At 45.6% G+C, this 26,195-nt stretch overlaps 1 protein-coding gene across 5 annotated transcripts in view; it reads right to left on the bottom strand.

The window, feature by feature from the left end:
• The window catches only part of LOC145344009 (DENN domain-containing protein 5B), a 279,289-nt gene that overhangs the window by 129,265 nt on the left and 123,829 nt on the right, over positions 1-26,195 (bottom strand). For all 5 annotated transcript variants that reach the window (XM_080190662.1, XM_080190663.1, XM_080190665.1 and 2 more), the window contains one exon: positions 10,240-10,906. In XM_080190662.1, coding sequence (XP_080046788.1) covers positions 10,240-10,906 — 667 coding nt within the window. The remainder of the gene's footprint in view (positions 1-10,239; positions 10,907-26,195) is intronic.

Below are 26,195 nucleotides of genomic sequence, written 5' to 3'. Positions count from 1 at the left end.
CAGTGTCTCTCTCTCTCTGATGCAGGCAGTGTCTCTCTCTCTCTCTCTCTCTCTCTGAGGCAGACAAGTGTCCCTCTCTCTCTCTCTGATACGGGCAGTTCCCTCTCTCTCTCTCTCTGATGCAGGCAGTGTCTCTCTCTCTCTCTCTCTCTCTCTGAGGCAGACAAGTGTCCCTCTCTCTCTCTCTCTCTCTGATACGGGCAGTGTCCCTCTCTCTCTCTATCTCTGATGCAGGCAGTGTCTCTCTCTCTCTCTGATGCAGGTAGTGTCTCTGTCTCTCTCTGATGCAGGTAGTGTCTCTCTCTCTCTCTCTCTCTGATGCAGGCAGTGTCTCTCTCTCTCTGATGCAGGCAGTGTCTCTTTCTCTCTCTCATGCAGGCAATGTTTCTCTCTCTCTCTCTCTGATCAGACAGTGTCTCTCTCTCTCTCTCTGAGGCAGACAGTGTCCCTCTCTCTCTCTCTCTCTCTCCTGCAGGTAGTGTCTCTCTCTCTCTCTCTCTCTGATGCAGGCAGTGTCTCTCTCTCTCTGATGCAGGCAGTGTCTCTCTCTCTCTGATGCAGGCAGTGTCTCTCTCTCTCTGATGCAGGTAGTGTCTCTCTCTCTCTCTGATGCAGGCAGTGTCCCTCTCTCTGATGCAGGCAGTGTCTCTCTCTCTCTCTGATGCAGGTAGTGTCTCTCTCTCTCTCTCTCTCTGATGCAGGCAGTGTCTCTCTCTCTGATGCAGGTAGTGTCTCTCTCTCTCTCTCTGATGCAGGTAGTGTCTCTCTCTCTCTCTCTGATGCAGGTAGTGTCTCTCTCTCTCTCTCTGATGCAGGTAGTGTCTCTCTCTCTCTCTCTGATGCAGGTAGTGTCTCTCTCTGTCTGATGCAGGCAGTGTCTCTCTCTCTCTGATGCAGGCAGTCTCTCTCTCTCTCTCTGAGATGCAGGTAGTGTCTCTCTCTCTCTCTGATGCAGACAGTGTCTCTCTCTCTCTGATGCAGGCAGTGTCTCTCTCTCTCTCTCTGATGCAGACAGTGTCTCTCTCTCTCTCTCTGATGCAGACAGTGTCTCTCTCTCTCTCTGATGCAGGCAGTGTCTCTCTCTCTCTGATGCAGGCAGTGTCTCTCTCTCTGAGATGCAGGCAGTGTCTCTCTCTCTATCTGATGCAGGCAGTGTCCCTCTCTCTCTCTCTCTGATGCAGGTAGTGTCTCCCTCTCCCTCTGATGCAGGCAGTGTCTCTCTCTATCTGATGCAGGCAGTGTCTCTCTCTCCCTTTCTCTCTCTGATGCAGGCAGTGTCTCTCTCTCTCTCTGATGCAGGCAGTGTCTCTCTCTCTCTCTCTCTCTCTGATGCAGGCAGTGTCCCTCTCTCTCTCTCTCTCTCTGATGCAGGCAGTGTCTCTCTTTCGCTCTGATACAGGCAGTGTCCCTCTCTCTCTCAGTCTGATAGAGGCAGTGTCTCTCTCTCTCTCTTACGGGCAGTGTCTCTCTCTCTCAAATACAGGCAGTGTCTCCCTCTCTCTTACAGGCAGTGTCTCTCTCTCTCTGATGCAGGCAGTGTCCCTCTCTCTCTCTGATGTAGGCAGTGTCTCTCTCTCTCTCTCTCTCTGATGTAGGCAGTGTCTCTCTCTCTCTCTCTCTCTGATGCAGGCAGTGTCTCTCTCTCTCTCTCTCTGATGTAGGCAGTGTCTCTCTCTCTCTCTGATACAGGCAGTGTCCCCCCACCCTCTCTCTCTCTGATGCAGGCAGTGTCTCACTCTCTCTCTCTCTGATACACGCAGTGTCCCTCTCGCTCTCTCTGATGCAGGCAGTGTCTCTCACTCTCTAATGCAGGCAGTGTCTCTCTCTCTCTCTCTCTCTCTAATGCAGGCAGTGTCTCTCTCTCTCTCTCTCTCTAATGCAGGCAGTGTCTCTCTCTCTCTCTCTCTCTGATACAGGCAGTGTCTCTCTCTCTCTCTCTCTCTGATACAGGCAGTGTCCCCCTCTCTCTCTGATGCAGGCAGTGTCTCACTCTCTCTCTCTCTGGTACACGCAGTGTCTCTCTTGCTCTCTCTGATGCAGGCAGTGTCTCTCTCTCTCATTCAGGCAGTGTCTCTCTCTCTCTGATGCAGGCAGTGTCTCTCTCTCTCTGATGCAGGCAGTGTCTCTCTCTCTCTCTCTCTCTGAGGCAGACAAGTGTCCCTCTCTCTCTCTCTGATACGGGCAGTTCCCTCTCTCTCTCTCTCTCTGATGCAGGCAGTGTCTCTCTCTCTCTCTCTCTGAGGCAGACAAGTGTCCCTCTCTCTCTCTCTCTCTCTCTGATACGGGCAGTGTCCCTCTCTCTCTCTATCTCTGATGCAGGCAGTGTCTCTCTCTCTCTCTGATGCAGGTAGTGTCTCTGTCTCTCTCTGATGCAGGTAGTGTCTCTCTCTCTCTCTCTCTGATGCAGGCAGTGTCTCTCTCTCTCTGATGCAGGCAGTGTCTCTTTCTCTCTCTCATGCAGGCAATGTTTCTCTCTCTCTCTCTCTGATCAGACAGTGTCTCTCTCTCTCTCTCTCTGAGGCAGACAGTGTCCCTCTCTCTCTCTCTCTCTCTCCTGCAGGTAGTGTCTCTCTCTCTCTCTGATGCAGGCAGTGTCTCTCTCTCTCTCTCTCTCTGATGCAGGCAGTGTCTCTCTCTCTCTGATGCAGGCAGTGTCTCTCTCTCTCTGATGCAGGCAGTGTCTCTCTCTCTCTGATGCAGGTAGTGTCTCTCTCTCTCTCTGATGCAGGCAGTGTCCCTCTCTCTGATGCAGGCAGTGTCTCTCTCTCTCTGATGCAGGTAGTGTCTCTCTCTCTCTCTCTCTGATGCAGGCAGTGTCTCTCTCTCTGATGCAGGTAGTGTCTCTCTCTCTCTCTCTGATGCAGGTAGTGTCTCTCTCTCTCTCTCTGATGCAGGTAGTGTCTCTCTCTCTCTCTCTGATGCAGACAGTGTCTCTCTCTGTCTGATGCAGGCAGTGTCTCTCTCTCTCTGATGCAGGCAGTCTCTCTCTCTCTCTCTGAGATGCAGGTAGTGTCTCTCTCTCTCTCTCTGATGCAGACAGTGTCTCTCTCTCTCTGATGCAGGCAGTGTCTCTCTCTCTCTCTCTGATGCAGACAGTGTCTCTCTCTCTCTCTCTGATGCAGACAGTGTCTCTCTCTCTCTCTGATGCAGGCAGTGTCTCTCTCTCTCTGATGCAGGCAGTGTCTCTCTCTCTCTCTCTGATGCAGACAGTGTCTCTCTCTCTCTCTCTGATGCAGACAGTGTCTCTCTCTCTCTCTGATGCAGGCAGTGTCTCTCTCTCTCTCTGATGCAGACAGTGTCTCAAAGTGTCTCTGACTCTCGGCAGTTTGCCCTGCTTTATCTGCATTCTTGGCAGGTAGGCAAAGATGGCCACAGTAAGTGAAATGCCGAATCATGTTCCAACTGAGGCAAGTGATAATCTAATTTACAGTTTGGAATTCCAAATGCCTTTCCAGTCGCAGTTCATTATTCTGCTGTTCCTTGAATGGTGCTGGCCATGGGACACTCAACTAGCAGGCATATTCATTTGTATTCTACTTGGAATCTTCTAAAAGCTTGACAAACAGCACAATTGAAAAAAAAAATCAGGTGACGGAGTCCATTTTTAGTGGTCCAGTAGTATCCCGTTTAAAAGGAAATTTGTATTGTCCTCATGTCTGCTCAGCAATGCAGTAGGATTTAACAGTGCACACACACAGACTACAAAATACGCTGCAGACCTAATTCATAGAATCACTATATCCCTACAGTGCAAGAGAAGGCCATTCGGCCCATCGAGTCTGCACTGACAACAATCCCACCCAGGCCCAACCCTGCAATCCCACATATAGTGGGCGAGAAGAGGATTGGGAAAGGTTTAAATGTCAACAAAGATTGACAAAGAAGTTGATAAAGGAGGGTAGGAGAAGCTATGAGGCTGGGCTAGCACTTAATATAAAAAAGGATAGCAAGAGTTTTTATAAATATATAAAAAGGAAGAGGCTGGCTAGGGTGAACGTTGGTCCTTTAGAGGATGAGAAAGGGGAGCTAGTGGTAGGGGATGGGGATATGGCTAAGGTCTTGAATAACTTTTTTGTTTCTGTCTTCACGGAGGAGGACGTGAATAATTTGCCGGGTGTTAGCGATGGAAAGGTGGTAGGAATGGAGGGTCTTAATGACATTACTGTTACTAGAGAGGTGGTGCTCGACAGACTGGAGGGGCTGATTGTGGACAAGTCCCCAGGACCGGATGGAATGCATCCGAGGGTTCTGAAAGAAATGGCGGAGGTTATAGTGGATGCCTTGGTGGTTATTTTCCAGACGTCGCTGGATTCCGGGGAAGTGCCGGAAGATTGGAAAACGGCTAATGTTACGCCGTTGTTTAAGAAGGGTGCCAGGCAAAAGGCAGGGAATTATAGGCCGGTTAGTTTAACGTCTGTGGTAGGTAAAATGTTAGAATCCGTCATTAAGGAGGAAATTGCGAGGCATCTTGAAGGGAATTGCTTGATAGGGTGGACGCAACACGGTTTCATTAAAGGGAAGTCGTGTCTGACAAATTTACTGGAGTTCTATGAGGATGTGTCTAGGGCAGTGGATAGAGGAGAGCCGGTGGATGTGGTCTTTCTGGATTTTCAGAAGGCGTTTGACAAGGTACCTCACAAGAGGTTATTGCAGAAGGTCAGGGGACATGGAGTTGGGGGTAGGGTGTTAGCGTGGATAGAGGATTGGTTGTCAAATAGGAGGCAGAGAGTGGGGGTCAATGGGTGCTATTCGGATTGGCGGTTGGTGACTAGTGGGGTGCCCCAGGGGTCGGTGCTGGGGCCTCAGCTATTTACCATTTATATAGATGATCTGGAGGAGGGAACCGAGTGTAGGGTGTCGAAATTTGCTGATGACACCAAGATTGGGGGAAAGGCAAATTGTGCGGAGGGTGTGGAGAGTCTGCAGAAGGATCTAGATAGGCTGGGCGAATGGGCCAGGAAATGGCAAATGGAATTTAATGTTGGCAAGTGTGAGGTGGTCCACTTTGGTAGGAAGAATGGTAGGAAGGACTATTACTTACGTGGCGAAAAACTGCAGCAGGCGACGGTGCAGAGGGACCTCGGGGTCCTTGTGCATGAGTCGCAAAAACCCAGCTTGCAGGTGCAGCAGGTGGTCAGGAAGGCGAATGGGATGCTGGCCTTCATAGCGAGGGGGATTGAATATAAAAGTAGGGAGGTCTTGCTGCAGCTGTATAGGGCATTGGTGAGGCCGCAGCTGGAGTACTGTGTGCAGTTTTGGGCGCCGCACCTGCGCAAGGATATTTTGGCCCTGGAGGGAGTGCAGAGGAGGTTTACTAGGCTGATACCGGAGTTGAGGGGATTGAGCTATGAGGAGAGGCTGAATAAACTAGGCTTGTACTCGTTAGAGTTTAGAAGAATGAGGGGAGATCTCATTGAGACGTATAAGATGATGAATGGGATGGATAGGATAGAGGTGGAGAGACTCTTCCTGCTCAAAAAAGACAGTAGGACTAGGGGGCACAGCCTCAAGATAAAGGGGAGGCGGTTTGGAACGGAGTTGAGGAGGAACTTCTTCACTCAAAGGGTGGTGAATCTCTGGAATTCTCTGCCCGTTGAAGTGGTGGAGGCTGCCTCGCTAAATATTTTTAAGAAGCGGGTTGATGGGTTCTTGATAAGAGAGGGGATTAAGGGTTATGGGGAGAGGGCGGGAAAGTGGAACTGAGCCACAACAGATCAGCCATGATCTTATTGAATGGCGGGGCAGGCTCGAGGGGCTGGATGGCCTACTCCTGCTCCTATTTCTTATGTTCTTATGTTCTTATATTTACCCCACTAATCCCCCTACCCTACACATGTTGGGACACTAAGGGGCAATTTAGCATGACCAATCCACCTAACCTGCACATCTTTTTCCTCATCGGGTATAAAGCACTTTGGAATAACTGGAGGTGAGAAAGTTGTGAAGATTGTTTGGTGATTTCCGAAGCAGTTTGGAGGCTTGTATGATTGAACATAAACCAGTTATTGTTAACTCTGTACATATCCCAAGTACTGCTATACATGGATGCTGTCTCTACTCCCAAAGCCTACTATCATATCATTCTCTGCATCATTATATGGGTGGTACTTTTCTCCAGGTGCACATTAACCCTTGCCCTGCCAAAAGGCACTTGCTTTTTCTTTTGATCGAAGAACACCAGATAACAAGGTCTATGCATAAAACAGAAGACTCCTCAAGAAGCTGCTACATCCTTAGCCATTTGCTGACCTTTCGCAAATAAAGACTAGGGAGTCAAGGCTGCTAATTCTGTTTGAGAAATGGTGTAGAAATGTAGGAAAAGCAAATTGTCACTCTGAGAGATATTTACATATGCATCAAGTGACTAAATTACAATTCAGTGATCTGGAAAATGTAGTTAACACCCAGTGTATTCAATTACCAGGTGCAAGAAAAATAGAATAGTGACAAATAAGTAGGGATGTCATAGTATTGTGACATTTTTATATCACAATATCTAATTATGATCGAGAACAGATGGGGCAGTTAGGATTAATGTTGTTCTATAACACAGAGGAAAGAGTTTCTGTCCTCAGGTTTTCTCTCCTCCCTCTCGTCTTTCTCAAATTTTGTCACATTTCAAGAGAGAGGATTGTGGGTTCAAACCTCAATCCAAGGCTTAAGCCCATAGCCTGGTTGACGCTGCGGTAGCAATGCTGCATTGTCAGAGGCACTGTCTTTCAGGTGAATTCCTAACCAATTCTGAACTGTTCTAGGTGTTCAGGTTAATGTGGCCCTGGAAACATTGGACACACTGGCGGTTACCTTCCATAGACTCTGGAGCAGTTCCTACAGGTTGGAGGTGACAAATGTAACCCCACTATTTAAAAAGGAAGGGAAAGAGATAAAAAAAGGAAGAATTACAGGCTAGTTAGCCTGACATAAGAACATAAGAAATAGGAGTTCTTATCAGTAGTGGGGAAGATGCTAGGGTCTATTCTAAAAGACGTGATAACAGAAAGCATTAAAAGGGATTGGACAAAGCCAGCATGTGTTTCTGAAAGGCAAATCAAGCTTAACTTTTCTTTTTGAGGATGTAACTAGTAGAATAAATAAGGGAGAACTAGTGGATGTGGTATATTTGGACTTTCAGAAGGCTTTCAAATAGGTCCCTGATAAGAAGGAACGGGTAAAATTAAAGTACATGGGATAGGAGATAGTGCATTGGCATAGATCAAGAATTGATTGACAGACAGAAAACAGAGTGGGAATAAATGGGTCTTTCTCCGAGTGGCATGCAGTGACTAGTGGAGTACTGTAGGGATCAGTGCCTGAATGGGGGAACCAAATGTAACATTTCCAAGTTTGCTGATGGCACAAAACTGGGCAGAACTGACAGTTTGAACAAGTTGAGTGATGGGCAAACACATGGCAGGTGCAATACTATATGGCTAAATGTGAATTTATACACTTTAGTATGAAAAACAGAAAAGAAAAGGATTATTTAAATAGTCATATGTTAGAAAGTGTAGATGTACAAAGGGATCGGGATGTCCTTGTTCACCAGTCAATGAAAGTGGAGAGGCAGATGCAGCAAGCAATTAGAAAGGCATATGTACATTGGCCTTCATTGCAAGGTGATTTGAATTCAGAAGTAGGGATGTTTTACAGGGCCTTGGTGAGAGCACAGTAGCAGTTTTCATCTCCCTACCTAAGACAGGATGTACTTGCCATTGAGGGAATGCAGCGGAAGTTCACTAGGCTGATACCAAGGTTGGCAGGACTGTCCTGTGAGGAGCAGTTGGTTCAAATGGCTTGAATTGACTAGACTTTAGAAAGAGATTTAATTGGAACATATAAAATTCTAACAGGGTTGGACAGACTAGATGCAGGGAGAACGTTTTCCCTGATTGGGGAATCTAGAATGAGGGATGCACATTACAGGGTAGACCATCTAGGATTGAGGAGAAATCTCTTTACTAGGAGGGTAGTGAATCTGTGGAATTATCTACCACAGAAGGCTGTGGAGGCCACATCACTGAACATGTTCAAGAAAGAAATAGATTTTTTTTGATTTTAATGGCATCATAGGGTATGAGGAGAAAGCAGGAATGTGGCATTGAGATAGAGGATCAGCTATGATCATACTGAATGGCAGAGCAGGCTTGATGGGCTGAATGGCCTACTCTCATGTTTCTATTGCACGACACATAAGACCATAGGAAATAGGAGCACGAATTCATCCCTTTGAGCCCACTCACATTCAATGAGATCGTGGCTGAGTTTCTACTTCAACACCATTTTCCTGCTCGACACACACCATCCTGAGTGTTGGTGGGGAACGTATTGCCGCTAACCCCAACCAGCCCTTTTTAAGCTCAATTTAGTATTGACTGGCAGCAAGCAGGACTTCCGTCTGCCCTTGAATAGAAGTCCCGCCTTGGAGACTTGCCAGCCAATCAGATTGGCCAGCAGCTGTCCAGCCCCTCCAGGCACAGCGCTGCAGTGGCTAGAAGAGGTACTGTAACACTAAAGTAGGTTTAGGGACCATACCTTCGGTAAGTAACAGGGATCTTGGAGGTAGGAAGATAGGGGATGCCCTGGAGGGGTTGAGGCCCCAAATCAGAAGGGGCCTTCAGATTGAGATGCCCCCTCTTCCCACTCACAAGTGATGGTGAAGACTTTTTCTATTTGGCACCCTGGTCCAACTGCTGCCTGCCAGCCTAAAAATTGTGCTGAGTGGGAAATGGCCCTTAATTACCATGCTCAAGGTTTGGATGGACTCTCCATCCTAGGCCCTGCCTGCCCCACTGTAAAATTTACATTCTGAACCTAACGATGTTGGGTTTTATTTTGGTGCCAAACCCTCCAAAGCAGCCTTCAGTATTAAGAACACATGGATTTGACTCTCCATTCCTGTTTTGGTAGATTTTATTGCCATCCTTGCCAGATTTAATTTCATGCATCTTTGGTGGTTCTTCATAAGTGACATGTTTTTCAACGAGGTGCTTTCCTTCTCATTGATTCATTCCCCACCGTGCTTGTTGTGCTATGTTGCTCCTTTTATGAATATGATTTTTGTTAAGGTATACCTACAATCAGATTTGAACGTGACAGAAATCCAACAGAAATTATGCAAATGTAAGATGCTGGAAGTATCAAAAACAAATGTACTCCTGAAATATTGCGATAAATTCCCAACATCATTCAGCACAATGAAATGGAAGTCAGGTGAATCCCAAAATCTGTTCTGCCAGAATACCACACAGACACCTCAATCTTTTCATTTACGTCATTGAAGTTGTTGAACTTTCTTAATAAATACAGTCTAGCTGTATCTATCTAAGTATAGCACACGTTTGTTCATTAAAAAGGAAGGGGCGGCATGGTGGCACAATGGTTAGCACTGTTGCCTCACAGTACCAAAGCCCCAGGTTCGATTCCAGCCTTGGGTCACTGTCTGTGTGGAGTTTGTACATTCTCCCTGTGACTGCAAAGGTTTCCTCCCACACAATCAACGGGTTAGGTTGAATGGCCATGCTAAATTGTCCTTTACTGTTAAGGGGATTAGCAGGGTAAATACGTGGGGTTACGGGGATAGGGCCTGGATGGGATTGTTATCGGTGCAGACTCGATGGACCGAATGGCCTCCTTCTGCACTGTAGGGATTCTATGATACAAAACTGACCAGTATACTTCTGGTTGACCAATCTCAACCTCCTGTCCAAAGTTGCTTCCTGTATTTAGGGAAGGCAGTGTCATAGTGATATTGTCACTGGACTAGTAATCAAGAAACCCAGGCTGGTGCTCTTGGGACCCAGGTTTGAATCCCACCACAGCAGATGGTGAAAAATCTGGAATTAAAAATCTAGCGATGACCATGAAACCAATGTTGATTGTTGTAAAAACCCATCTGGTTCAATAATGTCCTTTAGGGAAGGAAATCTGACATCCTTACCTGGTCTGGTCTACCTGTGACTCCAAATCTACAGCCTCCTCAAAGGCAACTAAGGATGGGCAATAAATGCTGGCACGGCCAGTGATGCCTACATTCTGTAAAAGAATAAAATAAAAATCCCTTTGCCAAAGCACAATACAGTGCCATATGTACCTCACTAACTCCAATCAGCTGGCACAGTGAGTTTTACCCGCTCTCCCACCTTGCACTAGTCCACATACCAAACTACATTTGCCTCCTACATCATTGTTAATGGACAAATCTTAAAGATGTTGGTTACTGAGGACTTCAGTGTAGCTTACCTTGTGAGTATAGGAGTATCTGCATTTCCAGAAGCACGCACGTGAAGAGCTGAACCAAATTTTCCAAACCCAACAGTTCAAAGGCTTCCCGCAGTGGGAAATCAAACAGGGGCAACTCACTTAGCCCAGGTCGCTGGCAAATAACTGGCCCGTAAACGCCGGAGAACTTTAGCGAACGACCAGGCGGAGGCAGGGGCACCTCGTAGAGGACGTTGTGTATGTAACTCTCCAGGGGAAGGGGCGGCGGCTGCTGAGAGCTCACTGCCTTGTGCAGCTGGAGCAGGAATTTCCGACAGGCTTGCATGAACGGCAGCGGGGTGATCAGGCAGATGCACTTCGACACGTACAGGGTGTCCCGGCTGATGTCGTAGGAATTGTAGCGCTGCAGTTTAGCCAGCGAGGTGCTGTCACCCTCATCGATGCTGCTCGCCAGTGAGTCCATGCTACAAGAGGACGAGGCATAGACGCTGCTGTACTGTTCCACGTTGTGCATCTGGTAGAGGGTCTGCATGGCGCTGCAGATTTGCTTGCAGGTCACCTCTTCGTAGAAGGTGAGCACAAAGCCATAGGTACGCGAGCCATCTTCGCGCGTGATGAGGAACGAATGGAACAGCGGGTCTCGGCTTTCGGCCTGCGTTCTGAAGGAAAGCCCTTTGGGCATGCAGAGCTGGAGAAAGGCGGGGATGTAAAACAAAAATGATACACTTTAAATAAAGAGGCCATCTGAAGAATACATGAGCTTTAGCAAATAACACAAAAACACATCAACTGAAAACAGCGTTTCCCCTCCCTCATTAAAGGTCCAAAATCAGCTACTTCCTGATGAAATGTGGCCCCAGAATGACCCTATTTAACATGCTGACCTTTGTCTTCATTGATGGAGGAAGGGATGGGACTTTTAGTAAATAGTTGTATACAACTGTTATAGTTCTACCCTCATTGCTGTTACATCGAGGAGTGGAAATGGCCCTCGAGATGAAGATTCAAAGTCAGGCTGATTGCTTCAAGAGTCAGAGTATAACTTGATGTCAACCATGTCTTGTTGAGTAGAACCCTCATCTTTTGAAGTAGAAGGCAATGGGTTCAAGTCAAACTCCAGAGTCTTGGGTACATAATCCAGATTGACTGGGGGAGTGCGGAATAGCTAAAAGTATTTATTTATGAGTATCACAAATGAGGCTGACATTAACATTGCAATGAAGTTACTGTGAAAATCCCCTAATCACCACACTCCAGCACTTGTTTCGGGTACACTGAGGGAGAATTTAGCATGGCCAGTGCATCGAACCAGCACATCTTTCGGTTTTCGGAGGAAATTGGAGCACCTGGAGGAAATCCATAAGACACGGAGAGAACGTGCAGATTCTGCACAGTCGGGAATCGAACCTGGGTCCCTGACGCTGTGAGGTAGCAATGCTATCCACTGTGCCGCCCAGCCAAAGAAGTCTTTTGGATGAACTCTCAAGCTGAGGCCTCATTGGTGCTCGAAGGTTAATGTAACAGACCCAATAGCACCATTTAGGTGAGCAGAGATACTCTCCAAGTGTCCTGGCTGACAGTTATCCTTCATCTAGAACCTAAAATGATCATCTGGACATAATCACAGAGTTGTACATGAGTCTAAACTCACAAAGTTTGTCAAAGTTGTCAAAGTTTTTGACGTAACAACTCTTCCAGAGTACTTCTGATTCGAGTCCCAGAATGCTTCACTCTCTCAGAGATAAGACGTTAAACTGCCCTCTAAATTTATTCATTAGTGTCACAGGTAGGCTTATATTAATACTGCAATGACATTAATGTGAAAAGCCCCCTAGTCACCACATTCTGGCACCTGTTCGGGTACACTGAGGGAGAATTTAGCGTGGCCAATGCACCTAACCAGCACATCTTTCAGACTGCAGGGAAGAAACCTGAGCACCGGAGGAAACCCACACAGACACGGAGAACATGCAGACTCCACACAGACAGTGATCCAAGCTGGGAATTGAACCTGGGCCTTGGTACTATGAGGCAGCAGTGCTAACCACTGTGCCATGGTGCTGCCCTCACCGGTGGCCATTAAAGATTCACTGGTACTATTCAAAGAGAAGGGGAGCTCTTCCTGCCAAAATGTCAATCCAAAAACCTGGTTATTTAGCTCATTGCTGTTTGTGGAAACTTGCTGTTCACAAACTGGCTGAGGTATTTTCCAACATTGCATCAGTAAACCACACTTTAAAAAGTACTTCACTGGTCACCAATAATTTGACCCAGATCGGTCAACTTGTCCCAGAGGAAGAATGAGTGACATTTGAGGTGGAGATTCAAATTCAGCTCAAGTTCGACATTAATGCATTTAACGATACGTTTCTTTCCCCCAGGGATCTGTTGTGTTCCTGTTCAGGGGTGGGGAGCACATTTATCATTGTCATTTTGCTCCTTTCATTGCTTTCGAAAATGGACAACCCTGGCTTCCAAGCGAGGAATCTTGTGGGCATCTCCAGAAGCTTCCTCCAGTGCTGCACTGTGCCCGGGCACCAGGGGGCGGCAAAGTGCGGCCTACACTGGAGCCTCGTGTTGGCTTTTTTGCTTCCTGTCATCACCAAGCTCCCTTTGCGTGTGTCAGCCTGGAGTGTAAATGACTCATCGGAGATCAGTAACTGAGCTGTTTGCAGCACCAAGCGGGAACGTCCAGCATGTCAGCTGAAATTAAAATCCTGCAGCTCCTTTACTTGGCACAGCTCACTGATGCAATGTGTATTTTCTGCCCAAAGTTTGGCACCGACTATAATGGGAATAGGCTGTAGCTATAGATACTGCAAATTAACTACACCGTTATAAAACTTCTAACATCCTGAACAAAGTATCCGTATTCTCAATTAAATCAGAAGAGAAACAAACAATGCCATCCTTTGGATTGCTTGAGGAAGTAGGAGAGGAATTTTTCACATTTTTTTTCTCCATGATGGCACTGTTCTGTTCAGCTCCTGCGAGAGATTGAAAGGCTGCTTTGTGAGGATGTTGGGGGAAGGCTGGTATTGAGGTGGTGGCGGGTGTGTAGAATCATGGTCCTTCTTGAGTGTGGGGCAGGAAAGAGGGATACCTTGATCCCTCTTGCCCCTCATTTTTTGTGCACCCTAATTACAAACTTGCCTGTTTAGTTTCTAGCTCAGTGGAATAGACACCATCCTGAACTCTCAAGAATGACGTTGTCTTGGTAATCGGAATAGAATTGGCAGGAAACTCTGGACATCGACTCCAATAAAATCCAAACATTCCCACTATTACCTTTGGGACTTTGACCTCTTCGTAAGAATAGAGGCCTATTTCCCAGTCGAAGGGGTCAAAAACCAGGGGGCACTGGTTTAAAGTAGTTGGTAGAAAGATCAGAAAGATTGGATGAGAAAAGCTTCTTTTACCCAGAGGGTGGTGGAGACGTGGAACTCGCTGCCTGAAAGAAGTGGTGGAGACAGAAACTTCCACCACACTTAACAAGCATCTGAATGACTACATGAAGAGTTATGACCTGCAGGCTTACAGAGCTGGCACAAGGTGGTGGAATTAGGCTGCATAGCTCTTCACAGAGATACGATGGGCTGAATGGCTTTCTCCTGTGTCAAAGATTGTCAATGATATTGTATGTTATCCCCCGTCTCAGTAAGTTTAATAGTGAGAATGGACGGCCAAAACAGGAATCATTTACTTAAATTCACTTCCTTTATACACATTTTTATTACTTTAACTTACATTATTTTCTTCTATTGCTAACTCCACAGATGGACAGCTGGGTTCTGACTAAAGCAGGCAGAGCTTACCCACACTGCTCTGCCTCTACTTTCTCAGGACGCTAAGGAAATTTGGCATGTCCACAATGACTCTCGCCAACTTTTACAGATGCACCATAGAAAGCATCCGGTTGTATCACAGTTTGGTATGGCTCCTGCTCTATGCAAGACCGCAAAAAACTACAAAGGGTTATGAATGTAGCCCAGTCCATCATGCAAACCAGCTTCCCATCCATCGACTCTGTCTACACTTCCCGCTATCGCGGAAAAGCGGCCAGTGTAATCAAGGACCCCATGCATCCTGGACATACTCTCTTCCACTTTTTTCTGTCGGTAAAAAGATACAAAAGTCTGAGATCAAGGATCAGATGACTCAAGAACAGTTTCTTCTCTCCTGCCATTAGACATTCGAATGGACCTCCCACACATTAATTTGGTCTTTACCTGCACCTAGCAATAACTGTAACACTACATTCCGCACTCAATCCTTTCTTCTCCCTTACATACTCTATGTCCGGTATAGCACACAAGAAACAATACTTTTCACTGTCTCCCAATACATATGACAATACTGAATCAAATCAAATCAAATCTGACTGAAAAAGCTCGAAAGCTAATGGGTTTTCAAGCCTGTAGCACTGGTGGTCTCAGAGGCCCTGGATTCCACCAGATTTATGCCCCTAGATCAGAACGATTCAGTAACTTCCTAAAAAAACCAATGACTGGCTGAAATTCCCTCTCTAAACCTACTCCTCTCTCTTTCTTTTAGACATTCTTGAAAACCTCTATTTCTGCCCGAGTTTTTGGCCATCTGCCCTTATATCTCTTAAAGTGGTTTATGTATGAATTTTGCTTCGTAACACTCCTGTGGTAAATACAGAACCTTGCTCTGTTTCAGTGCCTCAGAGAAGCCAATGCAACTTTGAGGGGCAGCACCTCATCTTTCAATTTAGCACAATGCAGCCCTCAGGACTAAACACTGAATTTAACAACTTTAGACTATGATCTTTCTCTTCCACCTTGACCCTTTCTTTAAATATCCAAAATATTTTCTGTGCCAATGCAAAATCCTGCCTTCCCACTGGACCATCTGTCACTTGTTCTTAAGTTTGCTTTCACAGAGCACTGACCTCGGTTTCTCTGATTAACACATTCTGATGTCTTACCTTTATGCAACTGCTCGCACCTTCTACTGCCATCAGTGTTGCCTCTGCCTCGTGGCCTACACAGCTTTGCTGCAATCTCTCCTAGCTCCAACCAAGCACTGACCTTCTACTCTGCCCTAGTTGCTCTACCCCTTCTTATGCCATATAAAAACCATGACATTTCTCACTCTCTTTAGCTCTGAAGTCATACAGACTTGAAATATTAACCCCGTTTCTCTCTCCACATGTGCTGCCAGACCTGTAGAGTTTTTCCAGCATTTTCTATTTTTGTTTATGAAATACAAGTTGTTCTAAAACAGTGGGTGAGATTTTTCCTCCTCCCACCCCCATGGCATGTTTTGCATCAGCGGAGGTATTCCACCATTGGCCATCAGCAAATCCAGAAGATCTCGCTGGCGAAAATGGCTGGAAAATTCTGGACAGTGTTGTTCTCCTTTGCCACTATCAAGTGGAAATTCATAGAATCCTACAGTGCACAAGGAGGCCATTCGGCCCATTGAGTCTGTACTGACCACAATCCCACCCTGGCCCTATCCCCATAGCCTCATGCATTTACCCTAACTAGTCCTAACATTAAGGGGCAATTTAGCATGGCCAATCCACCTAATACACACATCTTTGGACTGTGGGAGGAAACCGGAGCACTCGGAGAAAATGTATGCAGACACAGGGAGAATGTGCAATCTCCACACAGACAGTGACCCAAGCCGGGAATCAACCACTGTGCCATCCTGAATTGTGACAGCAGCTTTACCCATGTGTCAACATTTGTAGTAAAACCACGTTCCCTGCCTGGAGGAAGGATAAAATCCCTGCCACAAGGTGGATCATCAGTTGATGGTCTTGCAAGGCACCATGAACAACATCAGTTGGCATCATAATGGGCCACATGCGACGGTTGACTAAAAAGCATTTCATTCCACCAGCCCATTGACAATAATGGGGACTTTCCCTGGTCAAGGATCATCATTTATTATCATCACGCTTTGAAATCGTTACTAAGGCAGTCACAATTCAGTAAACACTATGTTTTATATATCGATAGTCTGGTCTTCCAGGTATTAAAACAACTGGATTTGTTGGCAGTTTCGCAGCAGGAGCCAGAGGTACGCTTTGGCCCTCACATGCTTGGCAGGAGGACAGAACAGCCAGGCTCATCTGCTTGTGACAGCTTAGCCACAACGCAATGACTCATATTTCTTTAAAGTCCGTCCGACTGCCAGTTTCTAACCCACAGAGGCTGAGCGATTACGGTGGCTAAAATTTCACTTCAAAACATAAACAGCTCATGGGAATTTACTCTCGCAAGCAGGACAGCCAGGAATGGATGTTAAAAAACAGTTCAGGTGTAGACAGTTCATTAAAAGAGAGGTTCATGTTTAGTGAATAAACAATTTGGATTAAACATCAAGTGCTTATGGGCCCATTCTCCTCACACTCACCACGGACAACTAATGACCCAAATCACTTTGCTTGCCTGTTTCCCTACCCCGGGGGTGGTGAAGCTGATTCTAAAGCATCCTGCCCTTTATCAAGGCTAACACAGACATTCAACCAAACACAGTGACCTTTCTGATCTTTATCTCATGCAGTACCAGAGCACCAGGCTAATCAGTTCAAATCCTACCACAGCAGCTGGTGGAATGTAAACTGAATTAATAAGTCTGGATATAAAACTAGTCATCAGAAATGATGACCATAAAATTATCGATTGTCGTAAAAACCCATCTAGTTCACTAATGCAGTTTTATGGAAGGAAATCTGCTGTCCTTACCTGGTCTGGCCTACACGTTTGATTTAATTTATTATTGTCACATGTATTGGAATACGGTGAAAGGTATTGTTTCTTGCACACTATACAGACAAAGCATACCGTTCACAGAAGAGGAAATGAAAGAGTGCAGAATATAGTGTTACAGTCATAGCTAGGGTGTACAGAAGATCAATTTAGTGCAAGGTAGATCCATTCAAAAGTCTGACGGCAGCAGGGAAGAAGCTGTTCTTGAGTTGGTTGGTTCGTGACTTCAGACTTTTGTATCTTTTCCCTGAAGGAAGAAGATGGTAGACAATATGGGTGTGTGGGGTCCTTAATTATGCTGGCTGCTTTGCTGGATGGAAGGCTGGTTTATGTGATGGATTGGGATAGTTCCTTGCGGTCTTGGGCAGAGCAGGAGCTACACCAAGCTGGGATACAACCAGAGAGAATGCTTTCTATGGTGCATCTGTGAAAGTTGGTGAGAGTTGTAACTGACATGCCAAATTTCCTTAGTCTTCTGAGAAAGCAGAGACATTTATGGACTTTCTTAATGGGACTCCAGACCCATAGCCATGTGGTTGGCTTTTAACGGACTTCTGAAATGGTCTAGCAAACCACTCAGTTCAAGGGCAATTTGCGATGGGCAACTAATGCTGGCCTTGCCAGCGACATCCAATCCCATGAAAGGATAAATTAAAAAAAAATCCTTTAGCCCCAGAATCAATAAGCAGAGCTCTCTTGTTGATTAGTCGCTGAAAGATTCTTCTCTGCAACCTGATTGAAATGAGATCCTCAAAGAAGATTTACTGGAATCAAAGCTCTGTGATAAATCTCATCCATCAACTCATGGGATTAAGCCACGATTTATAAAAGCAAGTGCTACTGATTGAATCATTTTTATTTCCAGGCCTGTTTCCATTAAGAAAGAAAGACGTGCACTCATGTCGTGCTCTTCACAATCTCAGGATTCCCAAAGCACTTTTCCACCAATGCAGGCCTTTTGAAGTGTAGTCATTGCTTTAATGTAGAAAATGCAGCAGCCATTTTTACACACAGCGAGATCCCACACATAGCAATGAGATGATGAACAGATCGCCTATTTTAGATGGTGCTGGAGGTCAATCAGGGAGCTTGGTCATCCCAAAGATAAGACAGCACGGTGGTACAGTGGTTAGCATTCACAGCGCCAGGGACTCTGATTCGTTTCTGGCCCCGGGGGCTGTCTGTGCGGAGTTTGCACATTCTCCCCGTGTCTGCCTGCATTTCCTCCAGGTCCCCTGGTTTCCTCCCATGTCCAAAGGTGTGCAGGTTAGGTGGTTTGACCATGCTTCAATTACCCTTCAGTGTCCCAAACTGTATAGATTAGGGGATTAGTGAGGTAAATGTGTGCGGTTAAAGGGATAAGGTGGGGGGTTGGCCTTGGGTAAGATTCTCTGTTGGAGAGTCAGTGCAGACTAGATGGGCTGATTGGCCTCCTTCTGTACAGCAGGGATTGTATGATATTATCAGACCTCTGAAATGTAGTGCTCCATCCATCTTTCACAGTATTGCCAGCTTGGGCTTTCTGCTCAAGTTTATGGAGTGGATCCCAAAGCTACAATTGTCTGATTCCAAATGCTATCCACTGAGCCAGGTCAGACCAGGAGCATGCCAGACCCTTTGGAATGAGACAAAATTATCTGAATAGAAGCACTGGACTTGAAATGATAACTAGAATCTGAAGAGGCCAAATAAATTGTGCTAATTCAGTTTAACACTTTGGGACGGGAATTATCAGATGTAAAAATTAATCAATGCAGAGAGATTATTGTGAGATCTCTGGAAGAAAAGCTGCCAACAGTTCCAAATCTTAGAGTTGTCACTGAGTTTATTTAGCTCAGTGTCACAAATCTTCTGGAAACTGTATTGCTTTTGCATTGGACCTGTCCTGCAATAGCATTTTACTATTGTAGTTGTTCACCTTCAGTCACGAAATCAGAATAACTGGTTGATTCACTCGACTGCAATTAGTAGTCTTACTTGTCGCATTGCGAGCATTGTGTCAGTCATCGTTTTTCAAGTAATTCTGTGGATGGGAAGTGCTTGGAAAAGTAATTGCAGAAGCATTTTCCACAGTCCCGCACAATGTATAAATCTCCCACATTAGTAGTGCCATGGGGTTTTTAGCATTCTCTTGATCCAGTGGAAGGAGCAGACAGGGCAACAAAATGGGATTAAAGTGTAATAAAAATCTAAAGTCTTTGGGCGTCATTCAGCACAGAAACTCTTGCAATAAAGTCTGTGGGTTTCAACACTCCAGAAAGGAGATCATACAGAAGCAGAAGGGCATTGTTAGCTTTTAAGTTCCCCTCCATGTCACACACATATATCCTGACTGTGAAATATATTGCCATTCCTTCACTGGAGTCCAAATCCTGGAATGTGGGAGTACCGATGCCCACACTACCACAGCGGTTCATGGTTGAAGCACATCAGCACCACCTTCACAGCACCAATCAGGAATGGGCAAGAAGTGCCAGGTTTGCCAGCAGCACTCAAAGCACCAAAGTGAATTTAAAATATAGTAAGAAGTCTCACAACACCAGGTTAAAGTTTGGTAGCACAAGCCACTAGCTTTTGGAGCACTGCCCCTTCATCAGGTTCATCTTCATTTGACTCACCTGATGAAGGAGCAGCGCTCCGAAAGCCAGTGACTTGTGCTACCAAATAAACCTGTTGGATTTTAACCTGGTGTTGTGAGACTTCTTACTGTGTTTACCGCAGTCTAACACCGGCATCTCCACATCAATTTAAAATATATACTGGGGGAGTAAAGGCTGCGAAAAGGAAGGTAAGCAGTTCAGACAGCGTTACACATCCACCCAATCCATCTTTCAACTGATTAAATGGAAAGACCCATCTATGAATTTTATGTGATAGCAAGGCAATTATAATGTTTCCAAGTTGAGCACCTGCACTAACCTCTCAGTTGTGCCCTGTGTGGCAGATTTATCTATCGAGTGGATAGGGGGTGATGTGATTCTGCAATAACTGTCTGAGACCTTATTAGTGTAAAAGATAAGCAGCTCTTAATATAGCTTGCAAGAATATAAAGTTTATAAATATAAAGTCACAGTTTGCAGAGTGACAGGAACGATCACACATCAATACAGTCTGATACACCTCTTGTGCGATGGTCCACATTTATCATCGTCACCAGCAATACATCTGTAAGCAACTGTAAATTCTTGCCTTGGACTCAGTTCAAGCTGCACAACCTATCTGACATTCTAGTGCAACAGTGGTGTACTGTTGAAGGTGCTATACCGATTAAACTCTGGCCTCACCTCTTCCACTGACACAGATGTGTTCCATTCGAAGGGCAGTGGCACACATTCCTTCCACCCCATCGCCACCAACAGAAAGACAGCATAGGAACCAGATTTACTGGCATTTTGTCTCATTATTAAAGAGATGTTCAGCACTGGTTTGGATTTTTTCGTAAAGCTTCCAGTCTGTTTCCCTTTTCTAATTTTCAATGGAAACATTAATACTGTCCAGACTGTTGAATGTCACAGGGGAGTGAACAGAGGCAATGGCTGGGCAGCAGCCCAGCATCGACATCTCATTAACCATGGAGGGATTTGAGAACAATCATACAAATTTTAAATTCGGAACCTTGCTTGACCAGAAGATAAGGTAGGCCAGTGAGTATACGGGAAAGAGGGAAATGGGACTGGGGAGAGTGAAAACACAGGCAGCAGAGTTTGTACCTTCAGTATCCTTCTAACAAATGGCTTGACAAATGCATATTGCAAAAAAGACTCGGGTGATGGAATTGTGGAATATTTAGCAGTCAATTAACTAACTAACACAACTACAGCACTGTGCTGTGCATTGGGGTAAAATCCAGTTAAAAAGTGTGGTTAGCTCACTCAGATCTCCCCAGACAACCCAATTACCTCAAAATTCTTCAGTTCCTCAACAGCCATGAGCACAAGAAGGCTGACACTTTATTTTCCTTAATGGTCACTTTGAGCACCTCCATTTAAACTAAATATTGTCTCTGGAACAGTTTGGCTCAGTTAGTGCCCCCATTTTGGGACATGAGCTCATAATCCAAGCTGATGCCTGAAGGCAGTACTGAAGGAGCCCTACATAGGCTGTGGTCCATCCTTCAAACGAGAAGGCAATTTGAGGCCTGGGAAAAACCTGCAAAATCCTTCCGAAATGCCAAGGGTAAGAGCAGGAGAGACTCCTGGTCAGCCATGTTTGATGTGGAGTGGCGCCTCCTCAAACTATAAGCCTCTGACGACAGAGTAATGACTTGTTCTGGGAATAACTAGCTATGGAAACAGACAAAAGTCTGCCTTAGTGCATCGCTAAGTGTAGTAAGAGAATTGGAATTGGACAATATGCAGGCTCTTGTGTGAAATGGATCGAATTCTGATAATACAGAAATATTTTTGAGACTCAGCTACAAACAATTTCAGTGTGAAACAGTGGATAAAGCACTACGATAATCTGTGGTCAGTGTGGGAGAATCAAAAATATCCAAAATGGGGCTGTTACCAAACATACATCTAACACTCAAATCTAGGGCCAAACTAGACAGAAAGGATTACACATTTGTCTGACTGCTGCTTCAGAACCCAGAAGCCTGGTCAAAACTGTGGCTGTTAAAGAGCTTCTTAAAGAGTGTATGAGAGAGAGGAGAGAGAGAGTGCATGGGAAAGAGTGGGAGGGAGAGAGATAGCATGAGTGTGTGGGAATTAGTGGGTGGGAGAGTGGAAGGGGGAGCAAGGGTGTGTGTGTGTGTGTGTATACACACATGGGGAGAGAGTGGAAGGGAGAGAGGAGCAAAGAGCAAGAAATAAAGATTTTGAAAGTGAATTCCAGAGGGGGGAGTTATACAATAAATGGCAGAACCATCAAGAGTATCGAAACACAGAGAGACCTAGGTGTGCAAGTCCACAATCCTTGAAGGTGGCAGCACAGGTGGAGAAGGTGGTGAAGAAGGCATATGGTATGGTTGCCTTTATAGGACGGGGTATAGAATATAAAAACTGGAGTCTGATGTTACAGCTGTATAGAACGTTGGTTAGGCCACATTTGGAGTACTGCGTTCAGTTCTGGTCGCCACACTATCAGAAGTACATGGAGGCTTTGGAGAGTGCAGAGGAGGTTTACCAGGATGTTGCCTGGTTTGGAGGGACTTAGCGATGAGGAAAGATTGGGTAAACTGGGGTTGTTCTCCCTGGAAAGATGGAGAATGAGGGGAGATCTAATAGAGGTGTACAAAATTATGAAGGGTATAGATAAGTTGGACAGTGGGAAGCTTTTTCCCAGCTCGGAGGTGACGATCACGAGGGGTCACAGGTTCAAGGTGAGAGGGGCGAGGTTTAACTCACGTATCAGAGGGACGTTTTTTTACACAGAGGGTGGTGGGGGCCTGAAATGAACTGCCAAGTAGGGTGGTGGAGGCGGACATGTTGGGATCATTTAAGACTTACCTGGATAGTCACATGAGCAGACTGGGAATGGAGGGATACAAACGAATGGTCTAGTTGGACCAATGAGCGGCACAGGCTTGGAGGGCCGAAGGGCCTGTTTCCTGTGCTGTACTGTTCTTTGTTCTTTGTAAGAAAAATTGTTGTGTGTGGCCTGCTTGCAGATTACAGGGAAGAGTGCTAAACAGTGAAGCACACAGTCACAATTCAATTCCGTGTAGGCATGGGTCTAGCATCAGTTTGAGGCAGTTGGACACTAAGTTAGCAATGCCTCTTAGCAAATGGGAAAGTGTGAGTTACATTGGGAGGGGCAGGGTTTCTGCTTGAAATTGAGGATGAAGGATGCTATTGCGACAGATTAAAGGGAACCTCTTTGACATTGTGGCTGGAATTCTCCGACCTCACCTGTGATTTTCCAGTTCCGCTGCAGCGGATGAAGTTTTGGCTGAGTGCCAAATTCTCTACTCTCGCTGGGAGCAGGGTGAAGGAGATTGGAGAATTCCGACTCTAGTCTTGTTAGTTCAGAGCTCAAAACATGAAATAATGATGTTTGGATCTCGTAGAATTTATACATCTTTATTTATTTAATTTCAACTCTGCTTGGGTTCTTTAATCTGCACATTGTGGATACTGAGTGAGTTGGCATGATGTCAGCGTAAAGGGTGGTGGGTGGGGGACATAGGTTGGCACTAAATTTACATGGGGCGATAAAAGGGTTATGTGAGGTTGCATACAGTGGCATAGAATGGATATAATGGGTATAAAGGGTCAGATGGTGGGTACAAGGCATGGGTTGGCATGGGAAGCATTTGGGGGAGTTGAAGGGCTGGAGGAATATTTCATTTTTTAAAAATTTTTGGATGTGATACCAGAGTCCCTTCTGCCTAGCCCACCTCTACGCCCTACATCCTTCTCCCTTCTTCCAGGTTTGCAGAGCAGGAAATTCTCACAGCCGACCCTGAAGCAAAGATCCAAGCCCAACTGTTTGAAAGATCCTATTGGTGCAAAGGTCTGCTGCCTGTGACCAATGAGGAAAAGCTAGGGGTGTGGCACTAATTTGAACAGCACCTTCAAAAGGTCGGCACACACGATGGGCTGAATGCCCACCTTCAGTGCTGTACAATTCTATGATTCTGTCATGGCACACCATCACTCCGAGTGAAGTTAATTCTCGCATCCAAGCTCTAATGGAGGCTGAATCACTGAAGTCACACAGTACAGAATGAGGCCATTCAGCCCATCATGTCTGCACCGGCTCTGGGTTGCGTAAAATAAACTTTCAGACCTTTAGGAGACCCAGAATTATTGATCAATACACAGGTTAATATTTCATTATTACAATTGTACAGTACAAAGAGTGAGACTTTCCGCCAGCACTATTTGCTCTCTAAGTCCCCCGGGGTTGAGTATAACGGTTATTTTATATTTTGGCTGTAAATTGATTCAACCAAGTGCCATCCATCATTGGCGACACTGGCATAATTTGACAACCTCTGAAGGCGCTTGCTGTGCATTTCTGACCAGCTGCCACGCACAGTCTACGAGACTGGCGGTCCCATGGAAACAGTTGTTCCCTTGGCAACAGTTGCTGCCTGAAGGCGATTGCTGCTCACTTTAACCGCACTGATTTGTATTGTTCTTGCTCGTTCATTGTAAATTTAACCCAAGGCTCCACTTGGATTTCCTGCCTGGTCTTAGGCATTCATTTAATTTCTACTGTGGATGCATTCCCGCCCAACTGTGGAGAGGTTCACGACATGCAGCTCCTACAGTCCGACCGGGGATTTGAGGAGGTTGAATGTCTTTACTGCAGAGCCAGATGTTTCGGAACATGTTGTGAAGAAGAGGAACAGCTGAGAGATTTGCAATGACATCATGATAGGAGGCTTGGAAGCAAAGTCTTCACTGCAGCTGCTTTAGTTACATGAAGAAGGGCCACATTAGCATCCCTCAGCGTGAGGCTTCCACAAGTCACCACCTGTTCGATGGCCACTGGATCTTATTTCATTGACATTCAGAGCTGTTGCCCCCTTCAGCAGATCCCCAGCAATCCGGATTTCCTGCACATGGCCTCAAGTTATGAGCCAACAACAATAACAAGGTGCATTTATATACCGACTTTAATGTTGTAGAACATCCCAATGAACTTTACAAGAGGCGTTACCAAGCATAATTTGACACCGAGTCAACAGGGCCGACACAAGTACAGGTGACCAAGATTCGGTGTTAAGCAGTGTCTTAAAGGAGGACGAGGTGTTTGGAGAATGAATTCATGAGCTTAGAGCCTGGGAAGCTGACAACATGACTGCCAATCATAGAAGGGATGAAACTGATGGAAGAGGCCAGAATTGAAGGAGCGCAGACAGTTTGGAGCATTGCAAGTTTGGAGGAGGTTACTGTAATAGGGAGATTTGAGGCTATGGAAGGATTTGAATACAAGGATGAGCACCAAGTCTAAACTTTCTCATTCCAATTTTATGAAGAATTGGAGTTCACACCAAGTTCTAACTGTAAGCCTTACTGGAAGCGATTGTGAAAGCAGGAGCCTCCTTTTAGAGAAGAAAAGATGGTGCTGCATTTATTTTTATTTATTATTGCCACAAGTAGGTTTACATTTACACCGCAATGAAGTTAATGTGAAAATCCCCTAGTTGCCATACTCCAGCGAATGTTTGGGTACACGGAGGGAGCATTTAGCATGGCCAATGCACCTAACCAACATTCGGACTGTGGGAGGAAACCAGAGCACCTGAAGGAAAACCATGCAGGCAGAGAACGTGCAGAATCTACACAGTGATCCAAGCTGGGAATCGAGCCCAGGTCCCTGGCACTGTGAAGCAGCAGTGCTAACTACTGTGCCATCTCACCACCCCGTGAAGCGACTTCTTGCAAGCTGTCCCCAGCATATCCTCTAACAACATCTTTTACTCCCGTTATCTGTAACTGCAACACTATATTCTGCACCCTATCCTTTCCTTCTCCTCTAGGTACTCTATGAACAGTATGTTTTGTCTGTATAGCTTGCAAGAAACAATACTTTTCACTAGATTCCAATACATGTGACAATAATAAATCACAGGTTAAAGTCCAACAGGTTTATTTGGAACCACGAGCTTTCAGAGCTCTGCTCCTTCCTCAGGTGATGAGGTTGTGCGACTTCTTATTGTGCCCACCCCAGCATCTCCACATTCATAATAAATGAAATCAAATATCTTTATCAAACAGGACTGCAACAACTATAGCAAGGCTGGCCATATTTATTCCCTCATTACACCCTTCACTGGGTATGTTATACGGAGGCGGTGTCCACAATTAAATGTATGTGCGTGCGGATTTCTGGACTGGCGATTTCAGGGTGACGATGTCTATCCAGCTCCTATCCAAAGAAAAAAACCCAAAGTGACAGGGTGAATGGGTGTGCAAGCATCATGGGAGAAATCAACTGTGAGCCATCGCAATCAAAATGGTAAGGGCCATTGGTCCAAACCAAGATTGTGAATCTGATTTAGCTAGACTGAATATGGGAGCTTTTGCCTGAAGCATTCATATGTCGTCCTTCACCAAATCAATATGCTTCCAACTTTGGATTCTACCTCAACTCAATGTCAGCAAAATCTTCCCAGTATAATTATGAACCAGCCTCTAGTTATAACTGAAGGCAATTTGACCGGAACTTGGTATCCTATCTGATCCCACTTTCAACCCCACTAGGTCCCCAACCTATAACCCATCAGACTGAGTTTCGTTAGGGCAGTGGGTTCCCTGAGAACAGCCTGAAAAT

This window comes from Carcharhinus amblyrhynchos, chromosome 6, assembly GCF_965287045.1.
Source record: "Carcharhinus amblyrhynchos chromosome 6, sCarAmb.v2.hapA, whole genome shotgun sequence".
NCBI lineage: Eukaryota > Metazoa > Chordata > Chondrichthyes > Carcharhiniformes > Carcharhinidae > Carcharhinus > Carcharhinus amblyrhynchos.
The sequence above is the reverse complement of the archived record's forward strand: the minus strand, read 5'-3'. Positions and strand labels throughout refer to the sequence as shown.